General features: G+C 51.3%; 1 protein-coding gene across 2 annotated transcripts; it reads left to right on the forward strand.

Moving 5' to 3' along the window:
- Positions 1-716: 716 nt before the first annotated feature.
- Positions 717-16,908, forward strand: MRPS18A (mitochondrial ribosomal protein S18A). Of its 2 annotated transcripts, XM_020914070.2 has the most exons (6): positions 717-861; positions 8,347-8,378; positions 10,756-10,863; positions 13,265-13,388; positions 13,611-13,680; positions 16,495-16,908. In XM_020914070.2, the coding sequence occupies exons 1-6, from the start codon at positions 750-752 to the stop codon at positions 16,637-16,639; spliced, it is 591 nt and encodes a 196-aa protein (XP_020769729.1). In that variant the 5' UTR covers positions 717-749; the 3' UTR covers positions 16,640-16,908. The 2 variants fall into 2 exon arrangements, with proteins under 2 accessions (XP_020769729.1, XP_020769730.1); XM_020914071.2 differs by lacking the exon at positions 13,611-13,680 and having other exon boundaries at positions 16,495-16,588.
- Positions 16,909-17,171: the final 263 nt, after the last annotated feature.

Below are 17,171 nucleotides of genomic sequence, written 5' to 3' on the forward strand. Positions count from 1 at the left end.
GCCTGGCTTGTAAAATTTTAAGGATTACTTTACTAGTGTGTGAGATGAGTGCAATTGTGCGGTAGTTTGAGCATTCTTTCGCACTGCCTTTCTTTGGGATTGGAATGAACACTGACCTTTTCCAGTCCTGTGGCCACTGCTGAGTTTTCCAAATTTGCTGACATATTGAGTGCAGCACTTTCACAGCATCATCTTTCAAGATTTGGGGCAAAAGGTCAGCGTCAAATTACCAGAATGAAAGACCCCTTGGTGAGGGCAGCGCAGCCTGGGGACTGTGGGGGCGGCGGTGGGGTGGGGTTGGCGCACGAGTATTAATTCTATCCCAGATCTGAGGGTTACCTGATGTTCCAGAATCATTGTCCTAACCATTTCAACTTCTTTGGTACAGACTTAGCCGCAGCCTCAAGAAGCTGAAAATCCACATCTCACTTGTAAACAAAAAGTTTTAAAGAAGTAAGGATAGTGCGTGTAATTTTACTGAAGTCCGCCAGGGAACGAAAGGGACCCTGGAGACTTCGAGGACTAGCAGACAGGAGATAAAGACCTCCTCAGCCTCTCAGAATGAAGCACAGGCTTCACACATTAACTCTGCTTTGCTCAGAGCTGGAGACGTGAGGAAATCGAAGTAACTGACAAGAGTAACGGAGCTGGACACTCACAAGACGCACTCTTCCTGCCCACTACTGCGGCTGCGCGCGCGCGCCGTTCCGGAAGCGGAAGTGCACAAGAGGTCAGCGATAGTTTTCAAGATGGCGGCCCTCAATGTGCTGTTGTCCGGCTGCGGACGGTTTCTCAGAGGCCTGCTGACAGGCCCGACCGTGACCAACTGGGCTAGGCCACCAGCCCGCGCGTTCAGGGAAGGTGAGTGCTGGGTCCTGGTGACCTCCTAGGGTTGAAGAGAAGAAACGAAGGCTGCTTCTTTCTGCCCCCACGCGCCCCTCCCTCCCTTTCCTTCGCGCGATTCTGAAACGTCGGAGATGTTTGCGCTCGAGGAATGCTAGCAGTTTTCTTCCAGACCCTGATTCTGTTACCTTGATCTTTCATTCATCGTGAGTGTCCTCATGGGTGGTGGCGGGGAGGGGGGAGAGGGGGATGAAGATCGGAGAGAAAGCTTGCTTATTTAGGAGCAGAATAGAAACTTGTCCTAGGGTTCAGAAGTTTTTTGTTAAGGGCCTGGCAATTCAAGAGACATAAGAGACATGGGTTCGATCCCTGGATCGGGAAGATCCCCTGGAGGAAGGTATGGCAGTTCACTCCAGTACTCTTGCCTGGAGAATACTTTGGACAGAGGAGCCTGGTACGCTCCAGTCCATAGGGTCACAAAGAGTCGGACACAACTGAAGCGACTTAGCACCCACGCACGCAGGCACTGGATGTTAATTCTCTATTCCATATTCTTCGAACCGCCTCCTCCTTCACTAAAAAACTACTGCGCGATCAGGGAAGGTCAGCTGGATACCCTCCCCTGGGCCTCCTTTTCCAGTTTCTCATCTGAAATGGTATAATCTGATGGCAGCTTTCACTGCCGGAACCCTTAGTCCAAGAGGTGGAAGCTAAGGTGGAAAGGCCACTGAACAGCTGAAACAGACATATCCTGGACAGTGGTTTTGCTTTTCATTAAGTCTGGAAAGGCAGCCTGACATTGAACTGAGAGCTTACTGAAGGCGAAGTGCTATACTTCAAACTGTCAAGGGGTTCCTGAGTAGTTAGGTTCTAATGAGATGATGCAGTACTCTCCAATGAATACAATTTAGGTTTTAGGTGTTTGGGGCTTCCTCAGTGGCTCAGCGGGTGAAGAATCCTGCAATGCAGGAGACACGGGTTTGATCCCCGGGTCTGGGACGATTCCCTGGAGAAGGAAATGACAACCCGCTCCAGTATTCTTGCCTGAAAAATCCTATGCACAGAGGAGCCTGGTGGGCTACAGCCCACGGGATCCTAAAAGAGAGGGACATGATTTAGCGACTAAGCACATGTTCAGAGAGATTTGGTTACTGGAAACAGCAAACTGAATTGGAAGTTTTCCTGAAGGGGGTGTGTCTTTAATAGGCTCATAAAAGGATGGAATCTGGTGGAAAGTGAAAAGGTCTTTTCAGTACATAACCTTCCTTTGTGCAATGCTGGAAGCAGGAAAGGATAAGTGATGTGCAAAGAAGTGGTTTTGTGTGTGTGTGTGTGTGTGTGTGTGTGTGTGTGTGTTTAAGATCTGGAGTAGCATATCCTTTAACTAAACCTGAGATGTATCCAGGGAAAAAGAATGATCGTTTTGCCAGGGGAAGCATAAAAGTCCAAAAAAAAGAGCCTAACAAGGGGAGCATTGGATTTGTCTCAGAAAAAGTCTTCTGTAAGTTTTCAGTAGAATGGCAGATAAGGAACCCAGTTTGGGAAAATAAAGAAATAATTAATGAAGAAATGGAAATAGGTGTTTGAAGAATTTAGCTATGAAGGGAAGATGGAACATTTGCTAGAAAGAAAAACAAAATCCAGGTACTGCCTCTTTAGCGTTAGATGAACTAATACATTGATAAAGAAAGACACCAAAGAGATCATGCTGATGGTAACAAGGACTTGGAAAGTTGTTTCATGTGTTCCTATGCTGTAAAATGGGCATATGCCCATAACTTTTTTTTTTTTTTTTTGGCCATGCCACTTGGCTTGTGGGATCTTAGTTCCCCAATCAGGGATCAAACTTGGATTCCTTGCAGTGAAAGCACAGAGTCCTAAACACTGAGCCACCAGGGAATTCCTTGCCTGTAACATTTTTGGTGGCATCTACCAAGTGTCAAACATTAACAACTACAATGCACATATCCATTACGAAATTAAAAGTTGAAAACAGTTCTTTGCTATGTTCCCAGAGGATAGGCAAAAGGAATAGTTTTGTTTTTTTACAAAGGAATATTTGAGATTTGAATTTTTCAGTTGGAGAGATGGCTGTATGATGAGATGAATATTTGAAGTCTTCCTCACCATGAATACCTAGTAGCTTCTCTGTGTTACTGTCAGACCTAAAAGCCAAATAATTGAATTGATGTGATCTTACTTGAAGGCATCAGCTTGTACTTTTCTTGAGAACCACCTATCTCCAAAGCCTTTAAATTAAAAACAGCACCAGCAACTTTCTCTTGATATTCTATTCATTATGTGTAAAGCTTAAAGAATTACATATACAGCTAATTTTGACTGGTCCTGGCTGGTATATTTGAGGAATAATATTGTATACATAGAATTTAAAGTCACAGAGAGGGAGCTGGCGTCTTGCTGAAAACATTCAAGCATTTCTACTTTTCTGATACCATAGTACTGTTTAATTTTAGTCAGAGTTCGTGGGCACTCAGCGCTACTGCTCCTGTCTGTAGAAGCTCTCTGTATGAAGCAGTGATTCTCAGTCAAGGGCAGTTTGTTCTCTCAGGAACACTTGGCAACGTCCAGAGACATTTTTGGTCGTCACAGCTCATGCTCCTGGTGTGTGTGTGGTGGTAGAAGCCAGGGAAGCTGTAAGCATCTTCCTCTGTACAGGACAGCCCCCCCACAACAAAGAACCACCTGGCCTGAAATACCAGTCCTGCTGCTGTTGGGAAAGCCTGGTCTGATCTTTGACCAGGGGGACATACAGAACCAAAAAAGATGATTATGGAAGAAGCAAGACTTAAAGGAAAGCAAAAAATGGAAAGTGTGGTTTACTAAGTGCTGCAAGCACTCTGCCAGGTTTTCCACATACACTTTTCAGTCTTCTCAGCAACCTTTAAAGGTGGATATTACTGGCATTTTTACAAATGAAGAAATCTGGTCCAGAGGTGTTCAGTAGCTGTGCCCAGCATCGCACAGCTAGTAAGTGCTGGAGTCAGAAGTAAGGCCAGCAGTTTCCCTCTTCACCAGTGACACCACCTTGGTACTCCATGGTAGGGCTTCCCCGTGGTTCCCTCCCGTCCCTAAAAGCTTTTGTTGGTTAACTTGCTGGAGTTGATTTCATGATTGACACCGTCAGACCTAGCAGAGATTAGACCTTGTTCCTGCCTTGTCACTCTTAAAGCCCTTGTGAAGGAAAGCATTTAAAACAAGAGTAATAAACACATATGACTTTCTAAATGAACAGTAATGATCTGGCAGATCCTCAGAGCAGAGTGTGTTGAAACAAGTAAAGGCTGAAGGGAATGTTTTTCTTCTTTTCCAGTTAGCTAAGGGAGCTTTCTAGAGGACCTAGCATTTCAGACAAGGATATGCCTTGCAGGATGGACAGCCCTGTAACTAAAAGCTTTGAGATAGAAGTGAGCAAGTTGGGGGCTTTAAAGAATTCAAAAGACATGGTCCAGAGTAACCTTCTAGTAGAAAGAGATTTTTGTGTAGCAGTGAGACTCCTCCTTTGAAGGATAGTGCAGAGGGAAGTTCCCTCGGGTCCAAGGGAAAAGGAAGGGGTAGGTGGTTAAGAGAATCAGAAAACTTTTGTGACAGAGTTAAAGATGAACAGAAGGGAGCAGTGCTTGAGGGAGGAAGGAGTTTGAGAAAAGTAAATGGCCACACTTGCCAAGCATGCTGTGTAGGATTGTTGGTGCTGCCCTGTAGCCACCTTGCCATTCAGTTACTCCATCCCTTCATGCTCTGCTTGAGACTTGATTTCCATGGAGCCTTTCCAAGAAGGACATCGGTCCTTTGGGCACTTCCTGCAGCAGTTCCCTCCAGCCCTTGTCATTCATCTCCCCTCACTTCCTCCTTTACTAAACAGTTGGGCCTTTATCCCACCACAGTTCTCTGTGTCTGTTTGTGTGGCCATTGAGGTCTTTTTGCCTCACTGCAATCTCACCGCGACGCTGTTTGCTCTAGACTTACAATTCAGTTATCTTGGACTCCATCCTAGGCGAGTATTTACTGAAGTACTCAAAGGACCTCTTTACGAGGCATGGACTTTATTAGAGTGAAATTCCCATGCTTGGTTTAGTTCTCTTTTCTCCTCTAGGGCAAAGACTGTGTCTCCTTTTAGAGGGGAGCTCTCCACGGTGGGTGGAGCCCAGTCATACACTCCACAGTTGCTCAGCAAATGCCTTGCCTCCTGTGGCACAGATTATTTGATGTGTAAGATCCTGGCCCTTAATCTTGGTTTAGAAAACTGCTTCTTTAGTTTACTTGATCCAGCCACATCTCAGAACACAAGGGCAATTCCATCTTTTTCTAAACAAGTTTTCAGTTAGTGACTAATGGTCTCCTGTTAGTCCAGCTTTTCTTAACCACCCCCCACTTCTCTTGAATGGAGAGGCGGCCAGGGACAAAATGGATCTCAGGTTTTGTTTGGTTTTGACATGTTTTTGTATGCATGCTGAAAAGCAATACTATTTTGATTCCTATCTCTGTTTTGAGAGGCCTGAAATCTACTAGGGCCTCTTCAGGCTCCAGTGGGCCCTCTGCCCCTGCACTGAGAGACCCCCCTGATCAGTCTCAGTTCGGTATGAGTTCTCAAGTCGTTCCTCCTCGTTTGACAAATCGTCTCTATGAGATAAGCATCTGCCTATTGTTTTACCCGATAACTTATAGTGAGATGATTCACTGGCTCAGAGTTGCTGTGTGGGGAGCTTATGAACAGTGGAGCTTGCCACAGACTTTGATCTCTCTTCCAGGGGCCAGTGGGATGACTTCAGGGTTTGGTTCTTTGCCGGGAGTGATGTGTGTTTTGCTAGACTTGTTTACCTCATGGTTAGGACCCAAGTGCCTCCATGGAGAGGGGAAGCACATGGTGGTCCGCTTCACTTCAGGGCGCTGATCTCACGCCGACCTAAGTGATTCCGGAGAAGTTCTCTCCTTTTGTTTGCAATCGGGATTCTTAAAAACCTGTGCTGCCCCCCTCACCTGCTGTTGCTCAGACTGGGTCACCCTCCGTCCCTCTTCCAACTTGGTTTTTGCAAATTTGCAGTTTCCTGGGTGCCCAGCTGGGCTAGGGCTAGGCCCTCCTGCCCCAGTGCTCTTGTAAGCTGACGCAGCACAGTGACCATCCCCCGGCAGATGTGCTGGCCTCCAGACTGAGTAACAGGTTGAGTCTCACCCACATCCCGTTTAGGCTGGTCTCTTGGGAACAAGTAGATCCGTGCGTGGGGTGACGCATTTTCTCTTAGGGAGAGAAGCTTAGTTTGTCTTTGAGTTGATTAGTAACTATAGTGTTCTCTAGAGAAAGCCTCAGGGCCTTTCTGGCCAGTTGTCGCTCCCTTGTGTGTGTGGAGTCGCAGTTGAGGGGCTTTCAGTTGGTTGTTTGGAGTAATGGGTCTTTATGAATGGCCGTGCCCAGAAAACGAGTGGGTAACAGTTCCAGGCAGTCTGGGCCCAGTTTGGTGTCAGTCACAGAGCTCAGTGATCACAGATGCTGCCCTGGGCCTCCGGGTGGGTTCAAGTTGCCTCACTTTTTTTTCTTAGCTTCTCTGTTTTTATTGCTTATTTTTTATTGCAAAAGCAGTACATGTTTATTTTAGAAACTTTAGAAAATCACCTCCTGCCACCACTGAGGGAAAACCAGTCTTACCATTTAGGTACACAGCTGCAGGGGTCTGTGAGCTTCCTGTAATCCATGTCTAATTGTGTGTACACCGAGGGACGTGTTTCTAGGGCGAGGTCCGTAACTTTCATTAGATTCACAAAGTTAACCTTAGGTTCTTTCTAATCTCTACTGCTTCTTTCCTTGACTGGAGCTGAGTAGAACTAATTGTGGTAGCCAAGCTGCTGTTAAAATACAGTTTTAGCTTTGGGGAGACAATTTGCAGCCTATCTATAGCTGTGTGCACTCACATTTTCTGTTATGGTAATTAGCAGTCAGAAGGGCATCACAACCAGTATTTTGCTCCCTGGAGTTTATGGAGCATCTGTGGTGTGCCAATTCCTATGCTAAAAGCCACGGCTTCTCTCTTTCTAAAGAAACTGGGCGACCATGGGACAATATCCAAGAACCTTCTGTTTGATTTTATTTGCCAAATGTGGGTTATGAGCTTGGTTCTCCGTTAGGATATTGTTGAAGTGGTCTTTCTGAATCCTGGTTAAATAAGAGGACATAAGTACAGCCTGACATGTATGCAATGAAATTGTTTTGCCCTCAGGTTCTTTTCTGACTGCCTCACTCTTAAATAGGCGAAGAGCTGAGGGAGTCCTCCAGATGGCTCTGCAGTCCTCTCTTTGAAATTGTGCCCCGACCCCAACCCCATACCTGCAGGCCCCTCGTTCCTGTCACTCTTCCCTCTCCAGTGTGGATAACAAAATGCATCCCTGCAGGGAGGAGAGATAGCTGCCTTTGTACGGGTTTAACGCAAGGTTCTCAAGATGTTCTCAGAGTTAACTGATCTCATTATTACCCATTGTGGGTAATGCAGGGGTGCTGCATCTTAGATTGCAGACTGGTCAAGGTCAGGAACCACATTTGTCTGATTTCTCTTCATGAAAGAACACATACAGAGGGTACTTTTGAAGGTCTTTTTATGGCCTCTGTCCACCCCCAACCCCTCAGCTCTTAGGCCATGATTGCTAGCCACAGTAGGGCGAGATCTTGCCAAGTACCTTGGATGGGACCAAGATAAATCTTGGCTTAGAAAGGCAGAAACAGTGTGAAGACCCTTAATCTCAGAGAGGTGATATGATATGGGCATCTGGATTTTCCCCCCACCCAGCCTGCAGGAAAAGTGAAAGTGCAAGTCGCTCAGTTGTGTCTGACTCTTTGCAACCCTGTGGACTATAGAGTCCATGGAATTCTCCAGGCCAGAATACTGGAGTGGGTAGCCTTTCCCTTCTCTAGGGGATATTCCCAACCCAGGGATTGAACCCAGGTCTCCTGCACTACAGGCAGATTGTTTACCAGCTGAGCCACCAGGGAAGCCCAAGAATACTGGAGTGGGCAGCCTATCCCTTCTCCAGCGGATCTTCCCAACCCAGGAATCAAACCGGGGTCTCCTGCTTTGCAGGAACCCTTATGTTACGGGCTTCCCCAGTAGCTCAGCATTAAAGAGTCTGCCTGCAGTGTAGGAGCCACAGGAGACTTGGGTTCAATCCCTGCGTTGGGAAGATCCCCTGGAGGAGAAATGGCAAGCCACTCCAGTATTCTTGCCTGGAGAATCCCATGGACAGAGGAGCCTGGTGGGCAACAGTCCATGGGGTTGTAAAGGGGTGGACACAACTGAATCTACTTAGCACCGCTCTGCACAGCCTGCTGGGCACAGAGCCTGGGCACTGGGAGGTAAACCCTACATACTTCCGGGTGGGGGCCACGGGAGAGTGCAGACAGAGCGCTTCATTTTTCTTCGTGTGTAAGGTTTGAGCTGTGATTTAAAACTCCCTGTTCCTTATTAAATGGCTGACCTAATTTTTTCCCCTTTATCTCTGTAGTGGTGGAGATCCAAGAAGGGAAGACGACTATAGTAAGTATTGTCGATCTGGCCACTTCTAACCTCTGTACCACTTGGAGCTGCCTGGCTGCTCCTCTGAGAGAGGGTGGGAGCCCCAACTGGACTGGCTTCAGGTTCTGCTCCCTCCATGACCATAAATCCCGCATCTACTATTTTCAACCCGTGTGCGGGAATGTGGTTAATCAGGAACAGTCGCTGTGCTGGACTGAGGCATCTGTTACTTGATTAAAGTGGCCTTTTGTATGACACGGGCTCAGAAGTATTTTCTGCTGTGTTTTTTGGCGGGCGATAAGTCAGTTTTCCAAAGGGGAAACTAAGGTAATGGCAAGGCTAGAGAGAGTAAGTTGACCCCAGGCCAGGAGCCTGGATCTCAGTCTCTTTCCTTTCTGCCTAGAATGACTAAGCTACTCCTTCAGTGAGGCAGTGAGAAGGTGACACTTTCTGGGCCCTGGGCTCATAGCTGGCGCCCTGGCTCATCTGTTGGTGAGAAAGCTAGACGGTTTTTCACTCCCTCTACTCCTCCCCCACCCCCCACCCTCACTGGGCCCATCTCACCTCCCTTCCTCAGGGAGTCATGGGGCCTAGATTATCCTATAATCCCTAAAAGACAACGTTGTTTTCACATGGCCTTCTGTGCCTCCCAAGAAATCCTCAACCACTCCACAGAGCTCCCAGAAGCCTCTGTGACTTCCATGTCAACCAGGGATTTAACCCTCTGGCAGCTAGCCATGCGTGGCCCTGCCCAAGGCCTTCTTATCCCCAGGACAAGCCCTTAGGGTTCCCTCTTGGGGTCTTCCCCAGAAGGCTCCCCCTCAACCTTTGTACTTGAGGTTAAGACCTCAAGACAGTTCTTTCTAGGGACTCCCATCCCTTTAAGAAGAGTTCCCTTTTCCAAAACCGAAACAAGCATTCACCCTGTAAACTCCATGCTGGTGGAGAGAAACTCATCGGGGTTCTGTGTGTGCAGAGTGTTTTTCCTGTGGGGCATGAATTTGCTGTTTGTGGAACGAACAGAGAGGCATGTGGTCCCATGAGAGCCCTTGGGGAGGGAGCCCGGCCATGCCCGAGAGGCAGTGCCATGGCTGACTTCGGGTATTACTCGCTGTCCAGCGTCTGACTTCTTCATCAGTAAAATAAGATCATGAATCTGCCCTCACTAGGCTGTGGAGTTAAATGAGATGATCTATGTGGACCAGTATCAGCACAGAGCCAGGCCTGTAGTGGGGAGTGTGTAAATGTTCGCTCTCCCCGCCCAGGCCCACCTTGACCCCCTGCCTGTTTTCCCGAGCGCTTGGCTCCTTTTCTGGCATCGTTGGGGTGGCATCGCCAAAAAGGCAGTAACAGCGCCTACGCAGCCAGCTCCTTTGCCTTTTTCCACTTCTTCCCTGGGAGAGTTGCTTCCCCCTAAAGCCTCTCAGACCTGGCCCAGCCTCACTCATAATCCGTGGCCTCAATCAGCAAGGCTGTCTAACCTCCCCCTCCTGCAATTGGAGCTGACGCCCAGGTCGCTGCTTTATTGCGCTTAGTCTCTCCAAGGCTGTGTCACAGGACACAGCAGGCATGGCGGAGGTCACTTCACACGTGGCCTGAGCGGGGTGTGAAAGGTGGCATCCAGAGTGCTGAGAGGAGGCAGCCAGGGGACTGTGTCCCCCACTCTGTGTTTGTAGAGGGGAGGAGGGGCGTGCACACAGTGGTCTGCTCATGTAGGCCTAGACCAGGTTTCTCAGCCCAGCACTGTTGGTGTTTTAGACGGGCTGGTTCTCTGCTCTGGGGGCCTGTCCTGTCTGTCATAGGATGCTTATTAGCAGCTTCCCCGCTAGGGGCTAGGGACCCATCCCCACCCTGCCCCACCCCCATGGTGACAATCAGAAATGTTTCATTGTCTGGTGTCCCCTGGGAGGCCAGATCATGCCTGGTTGAGAACCACTGGCGTAGACTTACCTCTGTCAGAGCTGGAAACTGCAGTTTCTGCTAAGAAGGATATGCGGGATAAGGGGTGAGACTTCCTTTGGACTCCACATCCCTGTGCAGTTTGAAACTTTTTACCATGTGCATGGATTACTTTTTCCCAAAGCAGGGACAGAGAAGCATAAAGTTCTGGAGTTTTTGTCTTTTTGAGGATGGAAAGCTAGCATTCAGCAGATACCACACACCTCTCCTCTTGCCACCAGCATTAAGTTCAGTTTCTATTACCCTCACAGGTCACCAAACCCAGCTCTGTGGCCACCTGAGGCCCAGCGTCCAGCAGCTGTGTTCAGGCAGGGAGGCCCATTAGCTGCTCCCCTGAGGCCCCTAAAGAGGAAACCTCACCAGCTTTTGGGGGTTGCTCAAGGATCGGGGTCTCCACACAACTCTCCCCCCTCATCAGCTCTCTTTCTCTGCCTCCTAGATTGAAGGCCGAATCACAGGGACTCCCAAAGAAAGTCCAAATCCCCCCAACCCCTCTGGCCAGTGCCCCATCTGCCGCTGGAACCTGAAGCACAGGTATAGCTATGAGGTAAGTCTGCGCATCTCAGAGCTCACATTCCCCGCGGGCTTAACAGGCATCTCGTGGAGCCACCAAGACAGAAGCATTGTGTCCAGTGGCTCTCAACGCTGGCCGTACATGAGAGTCCTGGGGGAGCTTTAAAAATGCTCAGACCCCACGCCTAGATGATTCCGCTGGCCTGGAATGGAGCCCGCCCATCATTATTTTTTATTTTTTTTTAATTTTTTTTCATCATTATTTTTTAAAGCTCCCCAGGTGATTCTAATGTGCCGCCAGGGCGGAGAGTCCCTGACTCAGTTCCTGGTCTGGTTGCGGGCAGCTCAGACCACCAGGGCCCTGGAGCCCAGTCTCGTAGGGCTGTTTTCCTGAGGGGTGGACTCAGAGTCCGGGTTTGGTTTTCCTCCTTGTGTAATGAAGGCATGTCTTGAGAGTCCTCACTGTGATCTGAGGACATGTCACTGTCTTCCCACACTGGAGCTACAGGGACCCGTTTGCTGTAGCTCATCTAGAGCGTCGTTTCACGGAGAAACAATGAGAGCAAACAACGGTAGGTGCTGCTCTGTGTGTGAAGCACCTGCGGGGCATAATTCACTTTGTTTTCACAATATCCCGGTGAAGTAGGTACTGTTTTCATCCTTGTTTTACAGATGAGGCAATTTGAGGCATGGCTAAGTTAATGCACTTGCCTCAGATCACACAGCTTAGTAAGTATCAGAGCTGGGATGCACTCGGGGGTATGAAACCCAGGCAGAGCCGCTAGTCCCAGCTGCTATTCTGCATCTGGGGTTGCAGAGATGGGGCAGGCCTGGGGGATGGACACAGCCCTGGAGAAATACATATTTGTCCTTCAGAGTTCTGCTGGTGACATTAAGCATCCTATTTTTAGGTTTCAGGTGATTCAGGCTTTGGGCCAGTTTGACCTGCACCTTGTCCCTGTGCCCCTCTGTGGAATGGGATGACTAAGGGCAGAGATCCCGGTCAGGTGGTGAGAGCAGGAAAGGCCACATGCCCATGGGATCTGAACAGAACAACCCAACTAATCTCCTGGGCTGGGAGCCTTGGCCTCATGCCACCCCAGGGGGTGGAGATATTCTTTCACCCTATCCCCGCCCTTTTGCTGATGGCCACTTGGGAACTTGGAGGACACAGGCAGTGCTCTCAGCTTCTTGTGACATGGAAGTTAGCAGGGTCCTAGGCATACCTAGAATCCCAGCTGTGGATGGGGAGGGGAACCCACACCTGCCTGACCACTTCGGGGTACTGTTCCTACCAGCCATTTCCAGGAAATGGACTTGGCTCTGTTTATCAAGCAGAAGAAATCCAATCCCCTCCAAGGTAAAGGCTGGAGAAGTTGTTTTCCTTTTCACCCCTTTCTGCTCAGGACAGCGCCACTCTGAGCTGCAGAGAGCTGTCAGCCTCCTTGGCAGCCTGCAGCGGGGGCAGCATTGGGGCTGTGAGCCCAGTGTATTATCCCCAGATAATCCAGTCCAAGTTCTTTTCATCAGATTCTGAGGATTACAGGGGTGGGAATTGGGGGCCTGGGTCCCCCAGGAGCTGACCAGTGATTAAAGCAAATCTACAGTTATACAGAGTGGCGCCTGCCAGGGCAGCGAATCCATTTGAGGACCAGGACTGTGAAGACAGGCATGTCAGGCCCCTGGGGGTGGTGTAGGAGACTTTTTCTTTAACCCCTGCCATCCTGTGAGAGTTGGGAGGGGACTTGGTCTCTCTGGATGCTGGCTTTGTTTATCATTATTTCCTTGATTCATCCAAAGCAGTCTGATGGTACAAAGGAAGCCCAAGAATCCATTCACATCTGGGCACAGAGGGCGTAGAAGATGTGGGATTTAACTTCACAACTTGATCTCATCCTCCTCAGCTTGTTGCTGCCTGGCGCTTTGTTCAGAGGGCATGGCAGAAGGTGGAGGGGCTCTCTGCAAGTCTTCTGGGCTATGGTGTGTAGACTTTGGGGGCGGAAATGGTACAGGTCTTCCCTCTTGTGTGTAAATACATAACATACCCGCTACGCCACCCAGAGAGGATAACACATTTTTCATCACCAGGAGAGATACTGTGGGTGCATGATAGCTTGTTAACCTTCTTGAAAAGTTCCCAATCTCTCACCAAGTCTGTTGGAAGACTGTCTCATAGAGGAGCTGAGAACTCTTGGGGTTGGTAATGGGGCCAGGAAGTCTTGCTAAGTTGAGATTGAACTTGTTGTGGTGGAGGCAGCAGGCCTGAGTGCAGAGCTGTGTGTGGAGGGAGTTGGTCTCAGGTCGCTTCTCAGGGTGGCGTCAGCCCCTTACAGTGCCAGCTACAACAGCCTGCCCTGCAGGCCACTTGGCCCTGGCTCCCTGGCAGCCAGCACCCATCCCCACGATCCTCCTCTCCTGTCTTCGGTTTCCACTAGGATGTTCTGTTGCTCAGTCAGTTCATCCGGCCACATGGGGGCATGCTGCCCCGGAGGATCACCGGGCTGTGCCAGGAAGAGCACCGCAAGATTGAGGAGTGTGTGAAGATGGCCCACCGAGCAGGTAAAGGGCCCTCGGGCCGAGGGGGCAGGGGCTGTGGGCACCATTACACCTTCCACATCTTCTAGCCCCTCCTGAAAGAGCAGTGTGTATCCAGAGACTTCATTATACTCACACCCCAGTGCCAGCCTCCCCCCCGCCCCACCTTGGGCTTTCTGTTCAGTCCCCCAGAGCTGCAGAGGGAGTGCAGAGACCATCCTCTTAAATGCTTTTCCCTCCATTCAGGTCTACTCCCAAATCACAGGCCCAAGCTTCCTGAAGGATTTGTTCCAAAGACCAGACCCCGACTCAACAGGTACACAGACCTGGGCTGGGGAGACCAGCTCCTGGAGCTCATCATGCAGCTCAGGAAAGCTGGAGCGCTCTGTCCCTTCCAGCCTGAACGCCACCCCACCACCCCATCAGTCCCACCACTGTGCATGCCTCTGTTACTCTCCCCCTGCCAGCCTCAGCTTCTTTCCTTGTCCCTCCCCAGCAGGGCACTTAGCCCAGGGGTAACAAGGGTAAGAAGATCTGCTGGTTGGGCATTAGAATGTGTTAATCCTCTGTTTATGACATCATACTGGGTTGCTATGGGAATGTCAGAGCAGTTCTACAAACTTTCAGTAATAGCACTGGGGTTATTAAAGGGCAAAATGAGACTTCAGAAATAGAAATGGGAGGGCTGTCCAGGGTAGGGCCACTGTATAGAGCTGTCAGATCATATACTGCAAAACTTGAAGGCAGCATCCTTGTAGACTAGATTGTGAATGTTCTCCCTAGAGTTGTGCAGTTAACAACCTGCTCAGTTGCGTATAGTATCCCATGAGAGCCTGAGGTTTTATGGAAGAGGAAAGAAAGGCCTTTAGATCCTAGAATCAATCAATCTGCCTTTCAGCCTGAGCAAGGTGGCCCCCCCTGGTATAGGAACAGGTTCCTGTCTAACACTCAAACAGCTGTCTCTGACATTACCACACTATATACTCCTAGAACTACAGTACTCTCTTATTGAGAGTAGATCCAGGTCTGTAAAAGATGTTGGTGTTTCTTGTTCTCCTATCAACGCCCCTCCCTCCTTCAGCATGTCCTAATGCCACTAGAACTGGGCTCTTTCGGTAGAGCAAAGCAAGATCCCCCGCCCCCAGCAAAGCCTCCTAGGCTGATCCCTAACAGAACCCAGGAATGGAGGATGGAAGGCCAGGCAGATACCAGCTCTAGATTGCTGGGCTTGGGGTGCAGGGCCAGAGCTGGGTCTTCACTGACTCCTTGCCAGCACCCTGGCCCCTTCCCATCTCCCACCAGCACCTCCCACGCTACCAGCTGGGCCATCTGCCAGCAGCCCTGGGGGAACAGGACATATTAACCTCCTCTTGTCTTCCCCAAATTTGCTGCGGACCATTTGGGAGTTGAGCCCACCCCCACTCCAACTTGTTAAAGAGACAGCAGCAGGCCTGAGGACACAATCCATCCTGCCCTCAGCCCTCTGAAGCAAAGACAGGCTCCCTCCCATATATCCAGTGTCCATTAACGTGACGTAGGACTGATAGCGTGTGGGGGTTCGTGGGGTTGCAAAAGGCCCTCCTGGGGAGGAGAGGGAGTCCTGGCTACAACTAGGGACTTGACAGTCTCATCCAGCGGCCCTTGAGCTGCCCAGGCCCGTGCACTGGCCCTGGCTCTGCTGGGCCCTGAGGAGCCGTGCCATCTCCTTCAGTGCCCCTTCCAGAGAGGTAGGGGAAGAAGTTCGATTAGCAGGGAGCTTTGGTTCTTAGAGCTGGAGTGGCCCCAGAGAGCTGGCCGGAGGCCGCAGCCCCTCCACAGCAGCTGCCTGCTCCTTGTGGCACAGGCATCAGGCCCAGGGCCAGCCGAAGCCCAACTTCCCAGGGCCGGCCTCTCCAGGGTAGGAGGGACGAGGGTGGGCGGAGGGGTGCAATAAGGCAGCGATTCTGGAGACCCTGGTGTGCCTCGGGATCTTCAGTCCCAAGCAGCCTGCTTCCACATCCCACCTCTTCACCCACCCCCTCTGAAGCCAGGGAGACACCCGCACAGGGCCCTGCCAGGTCCCAGCACCACCAGCCATAGCAAAGGCGGCTCTGGGGCCAGCTCACTGCACAGAGACCTCCCTGCTGGGGGGCTGACAGCCACCCAGTGGTCATTGGAAGCCCTCTTGCCTGCCCAGCTCGCACGTGGCGTGTAGTCCTCCAGCTTTTACTTCCTCTCAGAACTCAGAAGATAGAGGTCCAGGGGAGCTCAGTTGAAATGTATACATTAGCAGTCACTTTTTCACTGTTCTCTAAAAATTTTCAGCCATGGTTATTCATTTTTTAAATTAAAACTTCTCATGGGAGGGTCTCTAGAGGCACTGGGTTGAGCCCTAACCTAGTGTGGAAGCAGGGGAGGATCCTGGCCTTTGCCGAGGCTGAGCTTTCAGGATGAAGGGTGGGCCTCTGGATAGGGTCCAAATTTCGTTCTGAACAGAGTAAACCCCAGTCCTAGCCGGCATGAGCCACTCTTCTCGGAACTGTCAGGGCCCTGCCGTCCCCAAAGGAGGCCAAAGGACTATGGGCGGCAGCCATCTTTCCCCATCCCTGCTCGTATTACACGAACCTTCCTGGGCTACGTCTGCACCCATGGGCCCTCACCCTGAGCTCCAGTCATGGCCTGCTTGAGGGTCAGGGGTCAGGGGTCCTCCGCCAGTTATGGCTGCCCAGGCTTGTCCCCTGAGGGTTGGGGTGGTGGAGTGAGCCAAGTGGGGGAGAGGGAGGGATTCCTCCAGGCCCTTACATCAGCCTCTCCTCTCCCCACGACTGGGCCAGAGAGGGCCGATCTGCTGTCTGAGTAGCCTCTTCCTCTGCCTCCTCCCCCAGCAGATACACACGCACACACACTGGCAACTCATAAAGACAAGGGAGCACGTGGCCACACACGCCTGCAGCTGCCAGAGCCCAGCCCGTCTGTTTACAGCACGCTGGGCAGTTGCTCCCAGGAAAAGCCCCTTCTCCTCAAGAAAGGAAAACTGGTGAAAGTGTTTGGCTGACCAAGTGCAGCTTCGGCCCGAGAGGCCCACGCCCGTGGTCTCTGCCGCACCCTGGGCTGCCAGCCCTCATGGCCGCCTCCCACCCTCCCTCCACAGGTACCTGACCCGCTGGTCTCCCCGCTCCGTCAAGCCCATCTACAACAAGGGCCACCGCTGGAACAAGGTGCGCATGGCCGTGGGGTCCCCCCTCCTGAAGGACAACGTCTCCTACACGGGCAGGCCTCTGGTGCTGTATCACTGACGGAGCGCAGGGCCTCCTGAGACCTGGGCTCGTCCTGCACTCCCGCCCCATCCCACCAGGGCAGCCCGGCTCCTCCCGGGCAGACGGCCCGGGGGGCGGCAGGGCCTCTGCAGCGCCTGGGACCCGCACCACCGTGGTGCTGGGAGCTGGGGGCAGACAGCTGTGGTGTCTGACCCTGCGCAGCTGCGGTGGTCTCACGACTGGCCGGGGCTCAGGCTGGGGCACCGGCCCTCTATCCCAAGGACTATGATAAACCAGGCTTGTGCTCACCCGCTGGGTGTGTGCTCACTGCTGGGGAAGCGCGGGGGGCTCAGCCTGTTTCCAGCCAGTCACTGCGCATTGAGTTGCTGGTCTGGGGTGGTGGGCCACGTGGGGCACCACGCGGAGCTCACGGCCGCACAGGCTCCCTTCCTCTCTGTTGACAGCCGCTGGCTCTTTGTTCAGCTGCCTGGCCTGCGTGCAGCGCTTCCAAGTCCAGGAAGTTGCCCTCCTCAGAGGCCTGGCCATCACCTTCTCCCCCGTGCCGTCTCCT

Source organism: Odocoileus virginianus, chromosome 27, assembly GCF_023699985.2.
Source record: "Odocoileus virginianus isolate 20LAN1187 ecotype Illinois chromosome 27, Ovbor_1.2, whole genome shotgun sequence".
Classification (NCBI taxonomy): Eukaryota; Metazoa; Chordata; class Mammalia; order Artiodactyla; family Cervidae; genus Odocoileus; species Odocoileus virginianus.